The following is an 18,304-nucleotide window of genomic DNA, read 5'->3' on the forward strand; positions in this document are numbered from 1 at the left end:
GCAATTATTCCGGATGAATTGCTACAAAACCGTTGGCAAAGAAGGGCATTCTGTCAGTTCAATAGGTGTCTCTGAAGCGGATCCGACTCTTTGCTGCTGATTCTGGTATGTTCACAATGACAGTCACGAAGTTAGTCTGGGTCGCCCTGCTGCCGGCTCTAGCTCTAGGGAGCATTGACAGGTACGTCTCTTATTCTGGGTAATAGATCCAATTTTTCTAACAAGTCCAAAGACAACGAATAGTCTCCCAATTCAACGTCGTTCGAACGGGCTTGATTGACAATGAGACTACGCCATTGCAGGTCGGCAATGGTAACTTTGCTTTCAATGTTGACAACACGGGCATGCAGGTGAGCGTTGCATCCCGACGCCCGGCCATGTGGAATCTCTAATATAGACCATAGACGTTCCTGCCCTTCAACACTTTATCGAGCTGGGCATGGCATAACGACTCGTTGCCAACGAATGGGTAGGCCGATAACGAGTCATCTTTCTTTCAATTACATGCTGAGGGAGACCGCAGTGAGAAACTAAGCGACTATATCGGCGTGCCCCGACTAACCCACGGACGAAACGTCTCATACGACATCCCCGATCCCAATCTTCCCGCAGTATCTCAATGGCTCATCGGAAACCCGAACCGCATCAACCTGGGACGCATTGGTCTGAAGTATAAAGGGGCGACTCTTTCAGCGGAGAAAATTACCGATCCGAGGCAGGAGCTGGAGCTGTGGAGTGGAACCATCACGTCTACATTCAAAGTCGACGGCGAGGCAGTCAAGGTGATTACACAGGGCGACTTCGACACCGACGCCGTGACGTTCCAGATCGACTCAAAACTTGTGGCAGGAGGCGACCTCAAAGTCCAGCTTGACTTACCCTACCCGCCAATTCACTCAACCAAGTACAAATACGAGGTTTTTGCCGGAGTCTACGACTCCCCGCTGAACCACACCACTCGCATTGTGAACAGCTGTGGAAGGCCTGACTTGGCACATATCTACCACGAGCTACAAGAGACCAGCTACTACGTCAATCTGCGCTGGCCCTCTAACTCCTCACTCCACTTGTCGAGGGACGAGCCAGAAGGTTCTGAAAAGATCACTGCTCATCGATACACCTTGGCGTCTAACGGCTCGGCGAGCTCCGTTCTATTTACTGCGCACTTTTCGCCAGATCGTCAAGATCCCGACATACCCTCGACAGTGGAGGAGCGAAACGTAATTGGTTGGCACGAGTATTGGAGTGAGGGCGGCTTTGTTGACCTCACTCTTTCGTCGAACCCTAATGCTACGGAGCTGCAAAGACGCATCATCTTGTCACAGTATCACGTCCGCGTCAACAGCGCAGCTTCAGGACAGTCACCCCAGGAGAGTGGGCTGATGAATAATGGGTGGTATGGTAAGTTGGAATAACAGAGTGCTCCTGGATCCATAATGATTGAGTGCACCATTGACAAAATACAGGAAAGTTTCATATGGAAATGGTCGTGTGGCACAATGCGCATTGGGTGACCTGGGGTCGTAAGAAGTACTTCGACAACATCTTTCCACAGCTCTATGAGACGCTTTTGCCCTCTTCTTTTGCGAGGGCTAAAGCCATGGGATGGGAGGGAGCCAGGTCAGTTGCCTCCATGAGCAGTTGACAATTATATGATCTTCAAACTCACAACGGAGCTCCTAGGTGGCCGAAGATGACGGAGCTCGAGACTGGCGTTAGCTCGCCAGGTGGGATTAATGGCTTGCTACTTTGGCAGCAAGTGAGTGACCAGAATATCGTCAGAAAGATATCAACGCTGACATCGAAAGCCCCATACTATGTATTTGGCAGAGTTAGCATACCAGTCCTCGCCAACGGATGAAACACTGAAGCGATGGGACGAGGTGGTCACGGCTGCCGCTGACTACATGGTGTCATACGCATGGTTGAACGAGACATCAGGTCACTACGACCTGGGACCACCGTAAGTTTGATACTCAGAATGCAATATGTTCACATTTGGGACTGACAACATATTCTATAGCTCGTACGGCGTGACAGAAAACACTCCTCCCGCAGAGACTCTCAATTTGGCTTACGAGGTATATCCGCGTGATCCACTCGTCTGAATGCCGAAGCTCACCTGCTTGTAGATCGCATACTGGAGATACGGTCTCGACACAGCTCGAGAATGGAAGAAAAGACTCGGCCAAAATGTTCCGGATAAATGGACCATTGTCGCAGAGAAGCTTGCCCCTCCGCCTCAGATCGACGGGCTCTACGCCGTCTACGAAGGCCTCAACAGCTCTTGGTGGGATGATCCCGCTCTCAACGGCGACCCACGCAGCCTCATCATGATGCAAGGCGTGCTGCCGGACACGCCTGCTGTGGATCCCGACGTGGCTCTGAGAACGGCAGATAAGGTATGGGAAGTGTGGACAGACCAGAAGATTCGAGGATGGGGACGGCCTGTGTTGGCGATTAACTCTGCACGGATCGGCAACCCGGAACGTGCTATTTATCACTTGACGGCGTACAGCTATTGGACTTTTGACGATGCTGGGTTCGCTGTCCGCGGAGGAGATGGTACGTGTAACCTTTTATGGATAATCCGATCATTCATTGCTAACTGCTAGTAGGCGGCACACCTCCGCCCTTTATGCCGGGCAATGCTGGATTTTTGTATGCTGGTAAGACCCATGCCACGAAGTCCCTGATGAAATTATCGAGGAGTACTAACAAACACTGCAGTCGCATATATGGTTGCTGGATGGCAGGGTTCCGAAGGCGATGCGCCCGGCTTCCCCAAAGACGGCGGGTGGATTGTGAAGCATGAAGGGCTTCAGAAGGCACCTTGAGGCGATGAACCAAAATACAGCTAGCATAATTCAGAAATCGCCTCAATTTGGCAAGTGATTTTGATATGATGTATTACATATGTGCTATTTTCTGTTCCAGTTTGGTGAGGTATGACGAACATCTACCACTCTCTAATCTCACCACCAGGCCCGATGAATCCGGGGCTCACCCACGCCTTGGCATCTTTCGACAACTGACGAACCTGATCCTCGTCGATCTCAATACCCAGTCCCGGTCCAGTGAGAAGGTCTATATATCCATCCGTGACCTTCCAGACCTCTGGGTTCTTTGTGTAGCTTGTCAAATCCTGCCCAGTGCTGTTGTAGTGAATACCCAAGCTCATCTCCTGAATCACAAAATTGGGCGACGTGAAATCAACCTGCGCGTTGGCAGCCAAAGCGATGGGGCCAAGTGGGCAATGAGGCGCCAACGCAACATCATACGCCTCAGCCATCGCTGCGATACGACGCATCTCAGAAATGCCACCGACGTGAGAGATGTCAGGCTGCAGGATATCAACACAGCCCGCCTCCAAGAACGGCTTCACGTCCCATCGACTGTGAAGACGCTCGCCGAGGGCGATGGGGATAGACGTCAAGCCGCTGATCTCCTTGATGCCGCCCAAGTGCTCTGAGAGAAGGGGCTCCTCGATAAAGAGGGGGCGGTGCGGCTCCAGCGCCTTCGCGAGCTGCTTCGCCATGGGCTTGTGTACACGACCGTGGAAGTCAACACCGGCGTCCATGCCGAGGGCCTTCACGGCCTTGACGCGCTCGACGGCGGCGTCGAGGGCATTGGGGGAGTCGAGCCAGCCGAGGTCTTCGGTGCCGTTCATCTTGACGCACTTGAAGCCTTGATCCTTTCGTGCTTGTCTGTGTAAGATATCAGCATCAATTCTCATGTTGCAGATTATTCGCATGTTTCTTACGCTTGAGCTCCAACGTCATTCGGCCTGTCACCACCGATCCAGGCGTACACCTTGAGCTTGTCTCTGACCTTTCCTCCGAGCAACTGCCAGATAGGCAGACCCAACTTTCTCGCTACATAACTGTCAGTAATGAGTTTCATTAACTGTGGCCGACGAACTCACCCTTCAAGTCCCATAGCGCAATATCGATACCCGCCAACGCACTCATGAAGACAGGGCCTCCGCGGTAGAAGGTTGTCCTCCATGACATTTGCCAGATGTGTTCGATGTCGCTGTGCCATGTAAGTATTAACAACCTCTTGACCACGAATACAATGAACATACTCAGCCTCCATGCCCGAATACCTCTCGAACCAAGCATCGAGACATCCCTCAACAGCCTGGGTGTGACCCTCCAGCGACGCCTCGCCCCAGCCAACATTACCCGCCTCGTCCGTGATCTTAACGAACAGCCACCTAGGCGGCACCCGGAAGTACTCCATCTTTGCAATCTTGCCCATGATGAACTCGTGTGGGGGTTAGGTAATATGACGTATGGAAAGAGGGGTTGCCCTTGCAAAGAATTACAAAGAGAGCAATTGAGCTTTTTGAGATGGGGATGCCGAGTCAATGGTGTGCTTGCTGGAACAACACACTCTTGAGGCAATCGTGAACTATTATTACCCTGCCAAAGCGGAGATGTGACGGAGTTGACGGAGCAAAATGCGCCCCCATCGGAACATAGTCCGGAACCTCGCCGAGCCGCCTGTGCTCACACTGCCGTCCGACTCCGCAGCAGCATCTCCATCGGCAATGCCCGCGGCCATTACCCGGCCGCAAACGGCAAGTGGGGAGCTGCTCCATGGGCAGTGCGGGGTTCGGTGCACCATCACCCGAATGTGATCCAGCTGAGGAACGGGTCTCTGCGGGGTTTCGGTGTGCGCTTTTCCGTTCGGTGAGGAAAAGGGACACGGAAAACGTTCACCGAGGTCTGGGGCTTCTCATTGGTGGTTTCATGAGTTTCCATCAATTCTATCTAGGGGTGTTTCCCGCTCTATTACGACAAAGTACACGCAAAGGATGTTTCTATGCCTGACCGGCTCTAATCTTCTTCTGCTGTGCCACCCACGTCTCCACCGCTTTCTTGAGCGTCTCCGGGTCGGACTCACCAAAGATGTCCTGGCCCAGACGCGCGGGGAAGTTGTAGCGGTGCTTCCTGTCGAGGGAGTTGATCTTCTCAAAGACGTCCTTGGGGAGCTCGAACACTGTTACATGTCAGTAACTTCTTCCTACAACTGCATCGTCAGCAAGTAGACTGTACCTTCCAAGTTCTTCTCAATTCTTGAGGGAGTGACGGACTTGGGGAGCACGACGGTTCCCCTCTGGACAGCCCAGCTGACGAGAACCTGAGCGGGCTCCTTGCCTAGAGACTTTGCAATCTCAATGATTGTGGAGTCATCAACGGCGCTGCTTACTGTTAGTCTGCGAGCTGCACACACACAGCTCGGATTGTGCCACTCACCGAGGCAGGTTGTAAATGTTGTTGGCAAGGGGGCTGTACGCCGTAACAACAATACCCTGCATGTTTCCCCAGATTAGCGACCTCCGCACAAATGCAACCACGGAACATTCTTCAGTCAGCAGGGAATAGGTAGGTACTACTCACGTTCTCCTTGGACCAGGCCAAGAGGTCGGGCTGCTGCAGGTACGGGTGCGCCTCGATCTGGTTCACCGCTGGCTTGATCTCGGCCGTCTTCCACAACTCTTCAATCTTCTCGCGGGTGAAGTTGGAGACACCAATGCTCCTGATCTTGCCCTTCTTGACGAGGTCCTCCATCGCCTTCCACGTCTCGGACACGGGGACGTCAATGACGTCCACGGCCTCCGTCACGGGGTGCAGCGGGAAGCGGTTGGTGTCGTTCTCCTTCCTGAAGGACACGGGCCAGTGAATCTAATGCACGACATAGCTGCGTTAGGCGGGCCGTTGAAGAAGGGTAGGGTGGGGTATGGAGAAGAAGGAGGGATGGAGGGGTCTCACCAAGTAGAGGTCGACGTAGTCGGTCTGCAGGTCGGCGAGGGTAATGTCTAGCGCGGTCTCGACGTCCTCCGCCTTGTGGTGCGTGTTCCAGAGCTTGCTGGTGATCTGCAGGGGTCAGAAGTCGAGAGTGCGATAAGCTTTGCGAACGAGTAGCTTACGAAGATGTCTTTCCTAGGCACGCCGGAGGCCTTGAGACCGGCACCGACCTCCTTCTCGTTGTCGTAGACCGCGGCCGCGTCAATGTGGCGGTAGCCATTCTTCAGAGCATGCTCAACAGCATTCTTGACCTCATTGGGCTTGGATTGCTACACATCAAAGCCATCAGAAATTGCCCCCATCTCGACTGCATAGCGGCCTCTTACCCAAGTACCCAGACCAACTGCGGGGATCTCGTGTCCCGACAGAAGCTTGAAAGATGAAGGCAAACCCATTATTGCGGAGTGATTCAGGTTATCTCAAAAATGTGCCGTTTACGGAAGTGCGTCTGAGGAAATGAAAAGCGGATGATTCTGGTCGTTATCCGCACTCAAGGTGTCATATGTCACACTCCAAAAAGCCCCCATGAATAAAATTTCACAGGCTCATCTTATATCCCCAGTTTGAGGCTGTCGTCAGTTGTCCCTCTCCTGCAATGTTTCCGCATCTTCGGGGCGCCGCCCATCCGTGTTACGGAGAAGAGCATTAGGTAAACCTCTTTTCCGGCGCTTCTGAGCAACGCTGCCGCTCATGTAGCCGATGGCGTCCGACGCGGCGCGGCGTATCGGACTGTTCCCCGCGCGAGTTTACCCCCCATGTTGCTTCACGCCATGCGTCTCCACCCCCGCGTCATCACACCCCGAGAAACGCCATCCTGGTGGACCCGGAGCGCAGGCTGGCTCTTCGCGGAATTGCCGAGAGGACCGAGACCGGGGGTGCTCTGACACGTTTGCTTGCCCATCGTGAGTGGTACAATTGAGGGGTGGTTGCTGTCAACAAAACTGAACGTTCTTGTTGGAAAGATTCTCTGCAAAGCAAAAAAAGTGATACCCGTCATCTCATATTCTTCCGTCTCAATTCCTGTTCCTTTCCGAGTTAATTCATCCATCACAATGGCCGACGTCAGAGTACCCCCCACGGGCGTTTTCGTCCCTGTCCCGACCTTCTTCCACCCCGCCTCCGCATCGTCAGGCTCCCTCCAGCCCAAGGTCGACGTCGAGACGCAGGTCAAGCACAGCGTCTACCTCGCAAAGAATGGCATCCGCGGCCTGGTCCTCCTCGGCTCGACCGGCGAGGCCATCCACCTGAACAAGGCCGAGCGCATCGAGCTCGTCGCCGGCGTCAAGAAGGGCCTTGAGGAGGCCGGGTTCCCCGACTACCCCATCATGGCCGGTGTCCTGACGAACGGCGTCGACGAGACGCTCGAGTGGCTGGAGGACTACGCCAAGGCCGGCGCGCAATGGGGTCTGGTCCTGGTGCCGGGATACTTTGGCACGGCGGCGAACCAGGAGAACATCAAGGAGTGGTACAACTTGATTGCGGACAAGAGCCCGCTGCCCATCCTTGTGTAAGTGCACCACTCATTGAAAGCGAAGCATGAGCTGACTGGAATAGGTACAACTACCCCGGCGTCACAAACAACGTCCTCGTCGAGCCCGATACGTACAAGGACCTCGCCCAGCACCCTAAGATCGTGGGCTGCAAGATGTAAGACTCACAACCGCCTCACGCTCACTTCCCAAAGCTAACAAGCCCAGGTCCCACGGTAACGTCTCCCTCCACCTCCAAGTCTCCTCCGACCCGCGCATCGACCACTCCAAGTTCCGTGTCTACAGCGGCTTCGGGCAGCAGCTCGCGCCCATCGTGCTCTTCGGCGCCGCGGGCGTCATCGACGGCCTCGCGGCCTTCTACCCCAAGACCGTCTCGCGCCTGTTCGCGCTCTCCGAGAAGCGCCCCGTCGAGCAGGGCACCCTCGAGGAGGTCCAGCGCCTGCAGTACGCCGTGTCCCGCGCGGAGGACTTCATCGGCAAGACCGGCATCATCGGCATCCGTGAGGGTATCATTCAGAAGGCCGGCTTCGGCGCGCTTGAGGGAGGCCGTTTGCCGCTCAAGGGACGTCTCGCGGAGGCGACGTGGAAGTCGCTGGATGCGCTGCTGTTGTCGGATATCGACAAGATTGAGAAGTCCCTGTAGATCTCCCGTGTAAAAGCTAGATAGCGGGATGGTTATGAATACATGATTGGATATGATGAACAATGTGGACCTCTCTTGGAAACGTGCAACGGAAAAGCACTCTGATCACCTTTGCGTGTCTTGAGATAGTGCGACGCTATGTGGACCAAAGCAACTGCAATATGCGTCCATCCGGCAAGCTATCCGGAAGCGTTTGGGGTAGCTGGAAGCTTCCCCGTGCTTTCCCCGGAGTGTTCTTGCCGTGTTATCCATGGTCCCTGGGGGAAGATGCTCTAAAATGTGCGAGTGTAGACTGCGTAGCTTATTGTCATCAACTGTTTAAAAATGCAGCTCTTCTCTTCCTTGAAACGTTTCAACCTCTGTTGAACCAGTGATGCTGGCTCTTCTATCAGTTTTTTTTTGTTAAATCATAACCCAAGAGATGCCTTCTACCATGAACCCACACGAAAGCCCTGACCCAGAGCAACAAACTACAGCCAATACCGATGGGATTAACGAATCAAAGCCCTCGGCATCCCAGCTAGAGAACATAGAGGAGGCAGACCTCCAAAAGTACAAGCTTTCCAAGAGTGGAGGCGATGTTGCCTTGGCACTCTTCGACAACGTGGACGGGATCCACGACCCTATCAACCCCGAAGAGGACCGGATGCTCGTCCGCAAAGTTGATTGGATGATTCTCCCTTACATTTCAGTCTGCTACGCCTTCTTCTACGTAAGTCTATCCGCCAAGAGATTCAAAGACCTGGGCTAAATCTGATATGCGCAAAAAGATTGACAAGACTACCCTGTCTTACGCAGCCATTTTTGGCATCCAGAAAGACCTTGGGTTAAAGGGTGCAGAGTACAGTTGGCTATCCTCGGTATTTTACTTTTGCTTCCTCGTATGGGCTCTTCCGACAAACCTCTTGCTACAGAGGTTTCCCATCGCGAAGTATCTGGGTATCAACATCTTTGCATGGGGCACCTTTCTCATGCTTCAGGCTGTTGCGCCCAACTTCACAATGTTGGCTGTGCTTAGAGCAATAAGCGGTGCAGCGGAGGCCTGCGCTGACCCTGCTTTCATGATCATCACCAGGTACTGTTCTCCCTCTCTACATCACTGACCTAGAGGAATTCGAATAACAGGATGAAAGTATGTGGTACACCCGGCGCGAACAACCCATCAAAATTGGCCTGTGGTACACTGCCAACGGCATCGGTATCGCCCTCGGGGGCCTACTCGGCTACGGCATCGGCAGCATCAAGGGTGCTCTGGCATCATGGAAGTACGAGTTCATCATCGTCGGCGCCCTCTGCTGCGCCTGGGGCGTTGTCATCGCCGTCTTCCTCCCGGATAACCCCATCACGAGCAAGGCACTCTCGCAGCGCGAGAAGAAGATCGTGATTGAGCGGCTGAGGGAGAACCAGACCGGCGTCGAGAACAAGACGTTGAAGCTGTACCAGGTCAGGGAGGCCTTCACCGACTTCAAGCTGTACTTCTTCTTCATGATTGCGCTGCTCCAGGCCATCGTGAACGGGGGCACGTCGAACTTTGGGACGTTGATTATCAAGGGGTTCAACTTTTCTACGCGTGCGTATCCGTCACCTTAGATGTCATTCTGTGTTGAAGCTAAATTGTCACAGTCATCACAGCCGTTCTCCAGGTCCCCTACGGCGTCCTCATTTTCATTGCCATCCTACTCTGCGTGTTCATCAACGACAGACTTCCTCCCAACAATCGATGCTTCATGCTGGTCGTGTTCTTGCTGCCCAATGTCGTGGGTGCATTTGGACTACGATTCGTGCCCGACGACCAGCAAGTCGGGAGACTTATCTGCTACTACGTGAGTTCTTATCACTTCAGCATCCAGTCCAGTGTAGTTTCCCGCGGTAAAAAGCTTATTGTGATTTTCCAGTTGACCGGGTCCATCAACGCTTCATTCGTGCTGCTCCTCTCACTCCAAACGGCAAACATTGCGGGACACACCAAAAAGGTTGTCACGTCGGCATGCCTCTTCCTTGGCTACTGCGTCGGGAACATTGCCGGTCCCTTCTTTTACAAGTCCGATCAGACGCCCAAGTATGAGCTTGGCATCTGGAGCATGATTGTTGCACATCTGCTTGAAGTTGTCATCGTCATTGCACTGCGCTTCCTGTTAAAGTGGGAGAATGAGCGGCGCGATCGGGCGCAGGGTGAAGTTGCCGAGGTGGACTTGGATGCAACTGCGTTTGGGGACTTGACGGATCAGGAGAACATGAACTTTAGGTACATCTATTAAGCCAACATTAATCTGGACAGATCAAAGATCTAAAATTCTGGCAATGAAAATGGGGAACAGAATGTAGTCTGAATTAAAATCAACTCAATTTGAGTTTCATTTCCAGGAAACTGAACAACTTGATGGCCCGGTCCGCCCTTGACAGGAAACAAATCCGCTCCTCAGCGGTTTTAAGTCGGGCGTAGCAGTGGACGCCGGCTCCCCGACGCCGGCGCATTTCTCCCCGATAGCGATTTTCGGCGTCTTGACTTGCACATATTCAGTGTCCACCTCATGTTTATTCTCATTTCCAACAGTTAACCTTCACTTTGAGAACATCACCTGTCCAAATCATGTCTTCTTCTGATCCACCACCCCGACCGCCCTTCTCGTCTCTGCCCCTGGACCCCAATGGTCCTCCAGGAAACGCGTGGGGTCTCTATGGCAAAGACGATCGCTTAGGGGCGCTGAACCTTCTGACCCCAGCCATCGTCGCCGCTGCAGCAGCATCAGAGATCCGGACCGGTGACCGCGTGTCGCTGGACTGGTCGCTGACCAACCCTTCACAGCCGAGCTTCGATCGGGCGCCGTTTGAATCGAAACTTGTCAACCGGGCGCATCCCAACGGGGAGAAGAGGACGGTCAACGACGACATCTTGCACTTCAACACGCAGTGCAGCAGCCAGTGGGACGGGTTCAGGCACTACGGTATTTAGCGATGATGCTTCAGGGCAGCAGGACATGAACAAGGATCAAGCAGCTAACGCTTCAGACGAAGGGTACCAGAAAGCCAAGCGGTACTACAACAACACGACTCAAGACGACCTGGAAAATCCCGAAAAGATCGGCATCGATGGTGAGTCGTGTCGCGCTGCGGTCTCTGCGCCGCGCTGCATTTGTTTCATTAACTAATAAACAAAAAAGCCTGGGTCGAGAAGGGTGGCATCGTCGGCCGGGGCGTCCTGCTCGACTACGCAAGCTTTTGCGCCCGGCACGCAATCCCGCTCGACGCCTTCACGAGCAGCGACATCACCCTCGAGCACCTGAAGCAGGTCGCCGCCGAGCAGAACGTCACCTTCCAGTCCGGCGACATCCTGCTCATCCGCTCGGGTTTCACGGCGGGCTACAACGCCAAAGACGATGCCGCGCAGAAGGCTGTCGCCGCGCGTGCGAGCCCCGACTTTCTCGGCGTCGAGCCGACCAAGGACGTGCTGCGGTGGATCTGGGAGACTGGGTTTGCGGCCGTGGCGGGCGACGCGCCGAGCTTCGAGAGGGCGCCCATCGCGGGGCCTCATACTGCCGTTGGGGGTGTGTGGAAGGGCGAGGCGTGGGAGGAGGAGATGCAGAGCGGAGGTTTGCTGCATCAGTGGCTGCTGGGCGGATGGGGACTGCCGATTGGAGAGATGTTTGATCTCGAGGCGTTGAGTGTCAAGTGCGAGGAGCTCGGGAGGTGGACATTCTTCTTGAGCAGCGTGCCATTGAGGGTGAGTTTGGTGACCCTAACTGGCTTCATTAGACGAGGTGAAGATGAATTTGTTATTAACTCGCGACCGTTAGGTGCCTGGAGGCGTTGCTAGTCCTCCCAACGCAGTGGCGATCTTTTAATGGGATTATTACTATTATCAGAAACGTTGTCATGATTTCGGAGTTTGATGAGCATCTTGATAGTAGAAAAAACCCAGCAATTAACACGCCTTCTTACTGATGACCTCGTCAAACTACCGCTAACAGAAACAGACAAAAACCTGATTAAACACGCCACCTCCTCGCGCGTCTGGACATATATAACCCCGTAGGCTACCTGCCCCAGACTCACTTGGTTCATGTTGGTGCGTGCGTCTGCAGATCCCTGGTTGTTCTGAAATGACTTACTCGCCGGAAGCAGCTCTAGAACAATCTTCCTTTGCTTCCACGTTTCTGAGGCTGAAGAGGGCGACCTTCATCCCTGTGGCCCTATTACACCCAAACACAAGCTCATCTCCGGGATCTCGTGTTCTTCTACTTCCCCATGTCCCTAACACACTTCACTGTACAGACACAGACAAAACCCTTGACTCTTCGCATATGCCCCTCCCTCCAATCCAGTCTGCTCCTCGTGCCAATACCACCATTCTTTGAAAACCAAACATGATCATTCGACTCGGGCGCCCGGGGCATCTCCCCGCAAGAGCATAGCCATGTCCCGCAAGGATGCCCGTCCCAACCGGGGGAGACTAAGAAATGGGGGCGGCCGGGTACCCCGCATTGTCTCCCCATTCCCAAAAGGATTAAGAATGAGGTGACATTTCCGTTCCTCCACGTTCCCGCCCTGGGTCCCTCTCTTTCCCCCTTCCACCCATTTCCCACTCTGAGTCTGCGTGCGCTCGAGGGCCATGTTTCCGTGTCTCCAGCAGCAGCAGGATCAGGGGAGTCTGCCGCCGCCGCCGCCGCCGCGCCAAATTGCTCGCTGTTAGTTTGCGTTGCTGGGGGCTGAACCGGGGCACTGCACAACCGCACCCGCATCCGCGCTCCGCCATCCGTCCGTCTGCCCGCCTCCTCCGCCCTCTGGGCCTTGACGGAGAAGAGCAGAGCTAGGCTGAGGTTCCGGCAATGGACCTGGACTCTGACGAAGGCTCCGGTGTCGGCATCGGCATCGGGAGCACTGGCAACATCGGCAATGCCAGCAGCATCAACGTTGCCGCCAGCAGCAGCAGCACCATCAATGGCGGGAACCGCCGCCATTCCCACTCACACCATCACCAGCATGTCCTGGATAACCACGGCCACGGCCACGGCCAACGACACCACAGCACCAGCTCCATCAACGGCAACGGAACCATCAACGGATCAAGCGTCAACGGCAATGCCACTAACAACACGAACGGGAACAACCAGCAACTGGCTTCTCCACCCCTGACACACCCGTCCAACACGACGCCTCTGCCAGACAGCGGCAGACGTCGGCGCCACCGCGACAAGGAACGCGTCCGCGTCACCCGGGCCTGCGACAGGTGCAAGAAGCGCAAGATCCGCTGCACGGGAATCCAGCCGTGCGAGTTGTGCATCCGCACCGAGTCCCACTGCACCTACAACGCGTCTTATGCACGCGGGCGCCAGCCGCCCGTGGCCACTCGGGAGGATGTCGCCCGAATGGACCTCGACGGCCTCGACGTCTCCGTGCCGCCGCCTGCGGGAACGCATGGAAACAGCTCGAACAGCAGCAATTCCGCTGGTGGTGCCGTCTCCGGCTCATCTGGTGCGGCTGGCGAAGATGCCCTGATGGCATCCATCGTCGTCGACGTCGGAGAGCCTGATGTTGACCATGAGCATGACCACCAACAAGAGGAAAGCATCATGAACGGATCGAATCTTGTCATTGGCAGCGTTGGCCCGGGGACTGCCGAGCCTCCCTCGCGGGCGTCTCCTGAACCTACGCAGACAGACCTCCAGGGCCACTATGTCGGCCCCTCATCCGGTGTCTCTTTCTTACTGAGGGTTCAGAAGAGGTTACACCAGGCCGTCTCCTTCTCACAAGCTTCCTCCATTTTCACTTTTGGCGATGCCCCTCTCCCTGACTTTGACCCCAGCGGCGCGTTCTGCGTCCTGCTGTCCAAGGATGAGGCGACAACACTGCTCAAGAGATATTTTGACTTTGCCGTGCCAACGCACCGCTTCCTCCATCGCCCCACCGTCGAAGGCTGGCTCGAAGAGTTCTATGCCACCAACGGCGCGATGAAGAGCCAGGAGGATGCTCCCGCGCGGAGGGCTGTTCTATTTATGGTGTTTGCGCAGGCCCAGGAGTACATGGTCACCACCCAGACCCGTGAAAACGCGGACGTCAGGTAAGTTTCATGTCTGCTTTTACTGCCCTCGGCTTGGGGAACACATCATATCCGTCGTCGCACCCGTTCACGCATGTTTGTCCCAAACCAAAACCCCTTGTCTAACACACCCAACCCAGCGCTCGATACTTCTTGGCTGCAGATCACCAGCTGTCCAAAGAGAGAGGTGCCGTCCGCCTAGCCAGCGTACAGGCTCGCTTATGCCAGTGCTTCTGGCTACTATCACAGTCCCGCATCAACCACTGCTGGAGTCTCTTCGGCACCGTCGGGCACCTGGCCCTGGCCATCGGCCTCAACAGGAACCGCCACGCCGACCCGGCGGGCGCGTACAACTACATCGAGCTCGAGTGTCGTCGGCGCACGTTCTGGTGCGCGTACAGCCTCGACAACTACCTCAGCGCCGCGTTGGGCCGGCCGCGGACGTTCCATGATGAAGACATCGACCAGGAACTCCCGTCGTGCTCGGAGGACGGCGATCTGCATGCGGACCACATCACACCCCGCATGGGACGCGGGCAGTCGCTTATGCTCGCGCCCGTGGCTCACGTCAAGTAAGTGCGGACCGTCCCGCTGTGCTGCATGAGATACTGACTCGATTTAGGCTTTCACGAATAGTGAGCATGATCTTACGAGATCTGTACTCCATCCGCCCCTCCTCATTCTCCAACCGCTGCGCCTTGGCGGCAAAGTACTCGCAGAACCTCAAGCAATGGCGAGCCGAGCTCTCGCAGTTTCTGGATGACGGCATCAACATGGCTCTTCTCATACCAATATTCCAACGACAGAGAAACGTATTGAATCTAGCCTACTGGCACGCCATGATACTTACCCACCGACCATTCCTCCTCAGCAACTTTGCGAGGTTACAACGGAACGGCAAGAGCCGTCGTCGCAGTGTACCACACAAGGACCAAGCCGGCGACAGCGTCCAGGCGTGCTTGGACGCGGCTATGCATGTCGTAGATACAGTGAACGACCTGATCCAGGCAGGCCAGCTGTTCCGTGCATTCTGGGTCAGACATCCCTAAGTCTTCTGGTTGACTCCTGCTAACACTCACCTAGTTCACCTCTTACTTCGCCTTCTCCGCCGTCGTCGTTCTCTATGTCTATACAATACAGCAGAGAACGGCGCCCGCAGAAACGTGGCAATCCTACTTCGCGGCCGCGACACGCTGCCAGACACAGCTCGCCACGCTCGCGGACAACGAGTCTCAGCTGGCCGCGCGATACTGCCTTGTGCTCGAGGAGCTCCGGACGGAGGCTCTGAGGCAGACGGAACGCCTCCATAGCCCTCCAGTCCATAATAACCAGCATGGCGGCGGATCTCTCGCTCGTGCTGCAGTCGCCGGGACGGAAGATGTCCATAACCAGCAACCGGATCATCTAGCAGGCATCAACTTCTCGGACGTCGCTAACACCGAGGACTTCGTTGGGTTCGATGCCAGTCCGAGTAGTTCTCTAGCTGACATGACCAGCTGGGGTCAATTCGATTCCATGGTAAGTTGCTGCTTGATGCACAAATCTGTGAACCTTTGGCTGAAGTTTGCTATGCAGGTCACGTCTGGCTTTGGGGGCTTGGAAGCATTGCTAAATGACGACTCACTAAGATTCTGAATATTACGCTTGCCGTTGGAGAGGATCTGTTTGTTGCATAGATGGCGAAACATTTGCTCTGATATCAGGCGGTACATGGTCCTGCAGAGACTCAGCAGACTTTTGCTGGATGTCTGATCCTTGGAAAGGTCTAGTCTTATCTATCAAGACGTGTTACAATCATCATCAAACGCATTAGCTTGTACCTTCAAATATTTACAACTTTGGCTCCGCCAACATCTTCAACATCATCGTAACCCCAGCTAAGACGTCGCCGCCTCAAGTCCCTCCAAGATAGCCAACACACCCTCAGCTCCCGGGTCAGGAACCTTCCCCCACGCAGACTCCTCCACATAAACCGCCCTGCCCAAACTCGCCGCCATCCCCTTCGTAGCCTCCACCCCCTTTCTCGCCTCCTTCACAGCCTCACCCACACTACCCGTCTTCTCCAGCATCTTCACAAACGGCTCCAACGCATCCAACAGCGTCCGATCACCCTGTCTAGCCGGCGTTGCCTGCTGCAGCGTCCCCAGCGCGCCGGCGGCCACCTTTGTCCATGCCTTCGTGTCGAGCACGCCCGCGCTCGCCTTGCGCAGCTCCGACGAGAGAGCCGCGAAAAAGATGCTGTAGATGGCGCCTGAGGTGCCGTCCATGTTGTCCTCGATCACATTCGTCAAGTCGATGGCCGTGCGGACGGCGTCGGAAGTGAGGGCGGTGGATGACGCATACTTGGAGACGGCCTTGGCGCCACGCAGGAGGGTGACGCCGCAGTCGCCGTCGCCGACTTTAGTGTCGTGGTCGGTGATCTGGGGCTCGGCTTGTTCGATGCGCTTGCTTGCTTCGGCGACGACCTTCTTGAAGACGTCGACGTTCACTGTGCCAAGATTGTTAGTTGGGTATCGAGGAGTGAATGTGGGTGGTTGACGTACGCTCAACTCCGCTCTTCGCGCCGTCTGAGCCGTGACCGGCATCCGCGCTCTCGGTGATCCGCTTCTTGGGGTCGTTGACAGTCTCATTGCGCGGCGAGTATGCCCAGCCGATGGCGTCGGTGCTGGCGTCGATGTACTTGATAATATCAAGGGTGGCCTTAAGGAGAGTAATGCTGAAGCCAGGGCCGTTGAGACTCGTCATGTACGTTCCCGAAATGACACGAGCCAGCTTAAGTCCCTTGGCGGCTTTGAACAATCAGCAATTTCCCTTCTCACTTCATCAGCAGGGAGGACTCTTACCGAGAGAATTGACGACCTTGGCAGTAATTCCGCTAAACTCAAGCGGCGAAACACCACCCAGGTTGTTTACCAGCGCCACAACATCCTTTGCGTTGGAGAAGTCAACATACGCTCTGTCGGAGTCCTTGGGATCCAGAAGCTGCGTCAACATCTGGTCAATCAGCTTAGGCAGTTCCGGCCTAGGCTTGAGGACCTGGCACCCCGGCTCATTGTGAATACCCATGCCGAGCTCAACCTGATCCCCGGCCGACGGCGCCGCGGCCTCGCGGCCAGGGATATGCACGTGCTCCAGCGACGCACCAACCGTGACCAAATTCTCAGTAACTGTCTTGCCCAGTTTCAAGACATCCGCCAACGACGCGCCCGTCTCCTTGTACGCGCCGAGGATCTTGTGTACCAGCACCGTTCCCGCAAGCCCGCGGCGTCCGACCTTGCCGCTCTTCTTGCGGCCGACGGACACGTCGTCGCCGACGATGAGCACCTCGACGGGCACGCCGAGGCTGGCCTTCGCCTTCTCGGCGGCCAGGTGGAAGTGGAAGACGTCGCCGGTGTAGTTCTTGATGATGAGTAGGACGCCGGCCGGTGACGCCACGCGGGAGATGCCCGAGAGGATCTGCGCGACGCTGGGCGAGGCGAAGATGGAGCCGGAGACGGCGGCGGTGAGCATGCCGTCGCCGACGAAGCCGGCGTGCGCGGGTTCGTGGCCGGCGCCGCCTCCTGAGAGGATGGAGACCTTTTGGGAGTCATTGTTGGTGAGCCAGACGGCTTTTTAGGGGGATAATAGTCAGTGAAAACTCAAGATGATTTCATGAGATAAGAGTCACGTACTCTTCTTAGACTTGTCAAAGGTCAGGCCTGAGTGTTGCAGCACCAAGCTCTCGAGGGCATCGAGAACGAGGTTCTCTGCTTCGTCGTAAAAGTGCTGAGACATCTTTGCTTCACAAAATGATTGATCAATTCCTCAACAAAAAGCAATACAACAATCTTTCATGCCCGTCCCTCCGCGCGCGTTGGCCAGAAGCCTTCTCATAATAAACAATAATACCCCTCTCCTTCGATTGACGAAACCCCGCAACTGTACCCCTCCAACAGCAACATCGTCCGACTCCCCCCGCACATCTCCCCGCGTGTTCTGACAACTCGGCGGATTCCTCCACAGAGACCCAGCCATAAGTCGGAAATACTCCCAGCTTCCGATCCGATCGACTCGGAGGAGGGCAACGGGACGACTGGAAGGGTGTAAGGCGGGCTCTCCGGAGGTGGCCCGTGCGTCTCGGCCGGTAGCCGGTGTGGTGCTTTTCCGTGTCGCCCAGGGCCCGGTGTGCTTTTCCGTCGGTTGTCTCGGCACGCACCCGTGACCCCTTTGAGAGATTGCTGTGAGCAGCATAGGCACAGCACAGGCGCGGACGGTAATTTTCCATTGCCACCGGGGGCGAGGGTGTTTGGGCTAGGTGGCTGTCTAGCTGCAAAGCACC

General features: G+C 55.5%; 8 protein-coding genes across 8 annotated transcripts; 5 read left to right on the plus strand and 3 right to left on the minus strand.

Annotated features, from left to right (window-relative positions):
• Positions 1-116: 116 nt before the first annotated feature.
• On the plus strand, positions 117-2,837 carry CGGC5_v015135 (uncharacterized protein; the record flags this gene model as incomplete). The annotated part of the gene is made up of 11 exons (XM_032027574.1): positions 117-181; positions 233-350; positions 405-469; positions 524-1,401; positions 1,467-1,620; positions 1,684-1,759; positions 1,809-1,963; positions 2,024-2,081; positions 2,133-2,565; positions 2,619-2,669; positions 2,731-2,837. The coding sequence occupies 11 exons, from the start codon at positions 117-119 to the stop codon at positions 2,835-2,837; spliced, it is 2,160 nt and encodes a 719-aa protein (XP_031876062.1).
• A 122-nt stretch (positions 2,838-2,959) lies between these two features.
• Positions 2,960-4,263, minus strand: dgoD-0 (D-galactonate dehydratase; the record flags this gene model as incomplete). The annotated part of the gene is made up of 4 exons (XM_032027575.1): positions 2,960-3,707; positions 3,764-3,875; positions 3,926-4,035; positions 4,088-4,263. 4 exons carry the CDS (start codon positions 4,261-4,263, stop codon positions 2,960-2,962), a joined length of 1,146 nt encoding a protein of 381 aa, XP_031876057.1.
• A 565-nt stretch (positions 4,264-4,828) lies between these two features.
• CGGC5_v015137 (putative oxidoreductase) lies at positions 4,829-6,211 on the minus strand (the record flags this gene model as incomplete). The annotated part of the gene is made up of 7 exons (XM_032027576.1): positions 4,829-5,007; positions 5,064-5,209; positions 5,265-5,320; positions 5,409-5,693; positions 5,781-5,885; positions 5,939-6,085; positions 6,143-6,211. The coding sequence occupies 7 exons, from the start codon at positions 6,209-6,211 to the stop codon at positions 4,829-4,831; spliced, it is 987 nt and encodes a 328-aa protein (XP_031876058.1).
• Positions 6,212-6,868: 657 nt separating this feature from the next.
• On the plus strand, positions 6,869-7,949 carry CGGC5_v015138 (putative 4-hydroxy-2-oxoglutarate aldolase; the record flags this gene model as incomplete). The annotated part of the gene is made up of 3 exons (XM_032027577.1): positions 6,869-7,323; positions 7,371-7,463; positions 7,514-7,949. The coding sequence occupies 3 exons, from the start codon at positions 6,869-6,871 to the stop codon at positions 7,947-7,949; spliced, it is 984 nt and encodes a 327-aa protein (XP_031876059.1).
• Positions 7,950-8,382: 433 nt separating this feature from the next.
• Positions 8,383-10,207, plus strand: CGGC5_v015139 (putative transporter; the record flags this gene model as incomplete). Its single annotated transcript, XM_032027579.1, has 5 exons — positions 8,383-8,661; positions 8,720-9,024; positions 9,083-9,519; positions 9,573-9,772; positions 9,845-10,207. 5 exons carry the CDS (start codon positions 8,383-8,385, stop codon positions 10,205-10,207), a joined length of 1,584 nt encoding a protein of 527 aa, XP_031876077.1.
• Positions 10,208-10,539: 332 nt separating this feature from the next.
• On the plus strand, positions 10,540-11,791 carry CGGC5_v015140 (uncharacterized protein; the record flags this gene model as incomplete). Its single annotated transcript, XM_032027580.1, has 4 exons — positions 10,540-10,894; positions 10,965-11,042; positions 11,111-11,670; positions 11,744-11,791. The coding sequence occupies 4 exons, from the start codon at positions 10,540-10,542 to the stop codon at positions 11,789-11,791; spliced, it is 1,041 nt and encodes a 346-aa protein (XP_031876080.1).
• Positions 11,792-12,775: 984 nt separating this feature from the next.
• On the plus strand, positions 12,776-15,621 carry ASG1-3 (Activator of stress genes 1; the record flags this gene model as incomplete). Its single annotated transcript, XM_032027581.1, has 5 exons — positions 12,776-14,007; positions 14,127-14,558; positions 14,609-15,020; positions 15,070-15,504; positions 15,562-15,621. 5 exons carry the CDS (start codon positions 12,776-12,778, stop codon positions 15,619-15,621), a joined length of 2,571 nt encoding a protein of 856 aa, XP_031876081.1.
• A 242-nt stretch (positions 15,622-15,863) lies between these two features.
• On the minus strand, positions 15,864-17,760 carry dak1-0 (Dihydroxyacetone kinase 1; the record flags this gene model as incomplete). The annotated part of the gene is made up of 4 exons (XM_032027582.1): positions 15,864-16,474; positions 16,530-16,775; positions 16,830-17,594; positions 17,658-17,760. 4 exons carry the CDS (start codon positions 17,758-17,760, stop codon positions 15,864-15,866), a joined length of 1,725 nt encoding a protein of 574 aa, XP_031876054.1.
• Positions 17,761-18,304: the final 544 nt, after the last annotated feature.

Source organism: Colletotrichum fructicola, assembly GCF_000319635.2.
Source record: "Colletotrichum fructicola Nara gc5 chromosome Unknown KSG_Nara_v1_contig09, whole genome shotgun sequence".
Classification (NCBI taxonomy): Eukaryota; Fungi; Ascomycota; class Sordariomycetes; order Glomerellales; family Glomerellaceae; genus Colletotrichum; species Colletotrichum fructicola.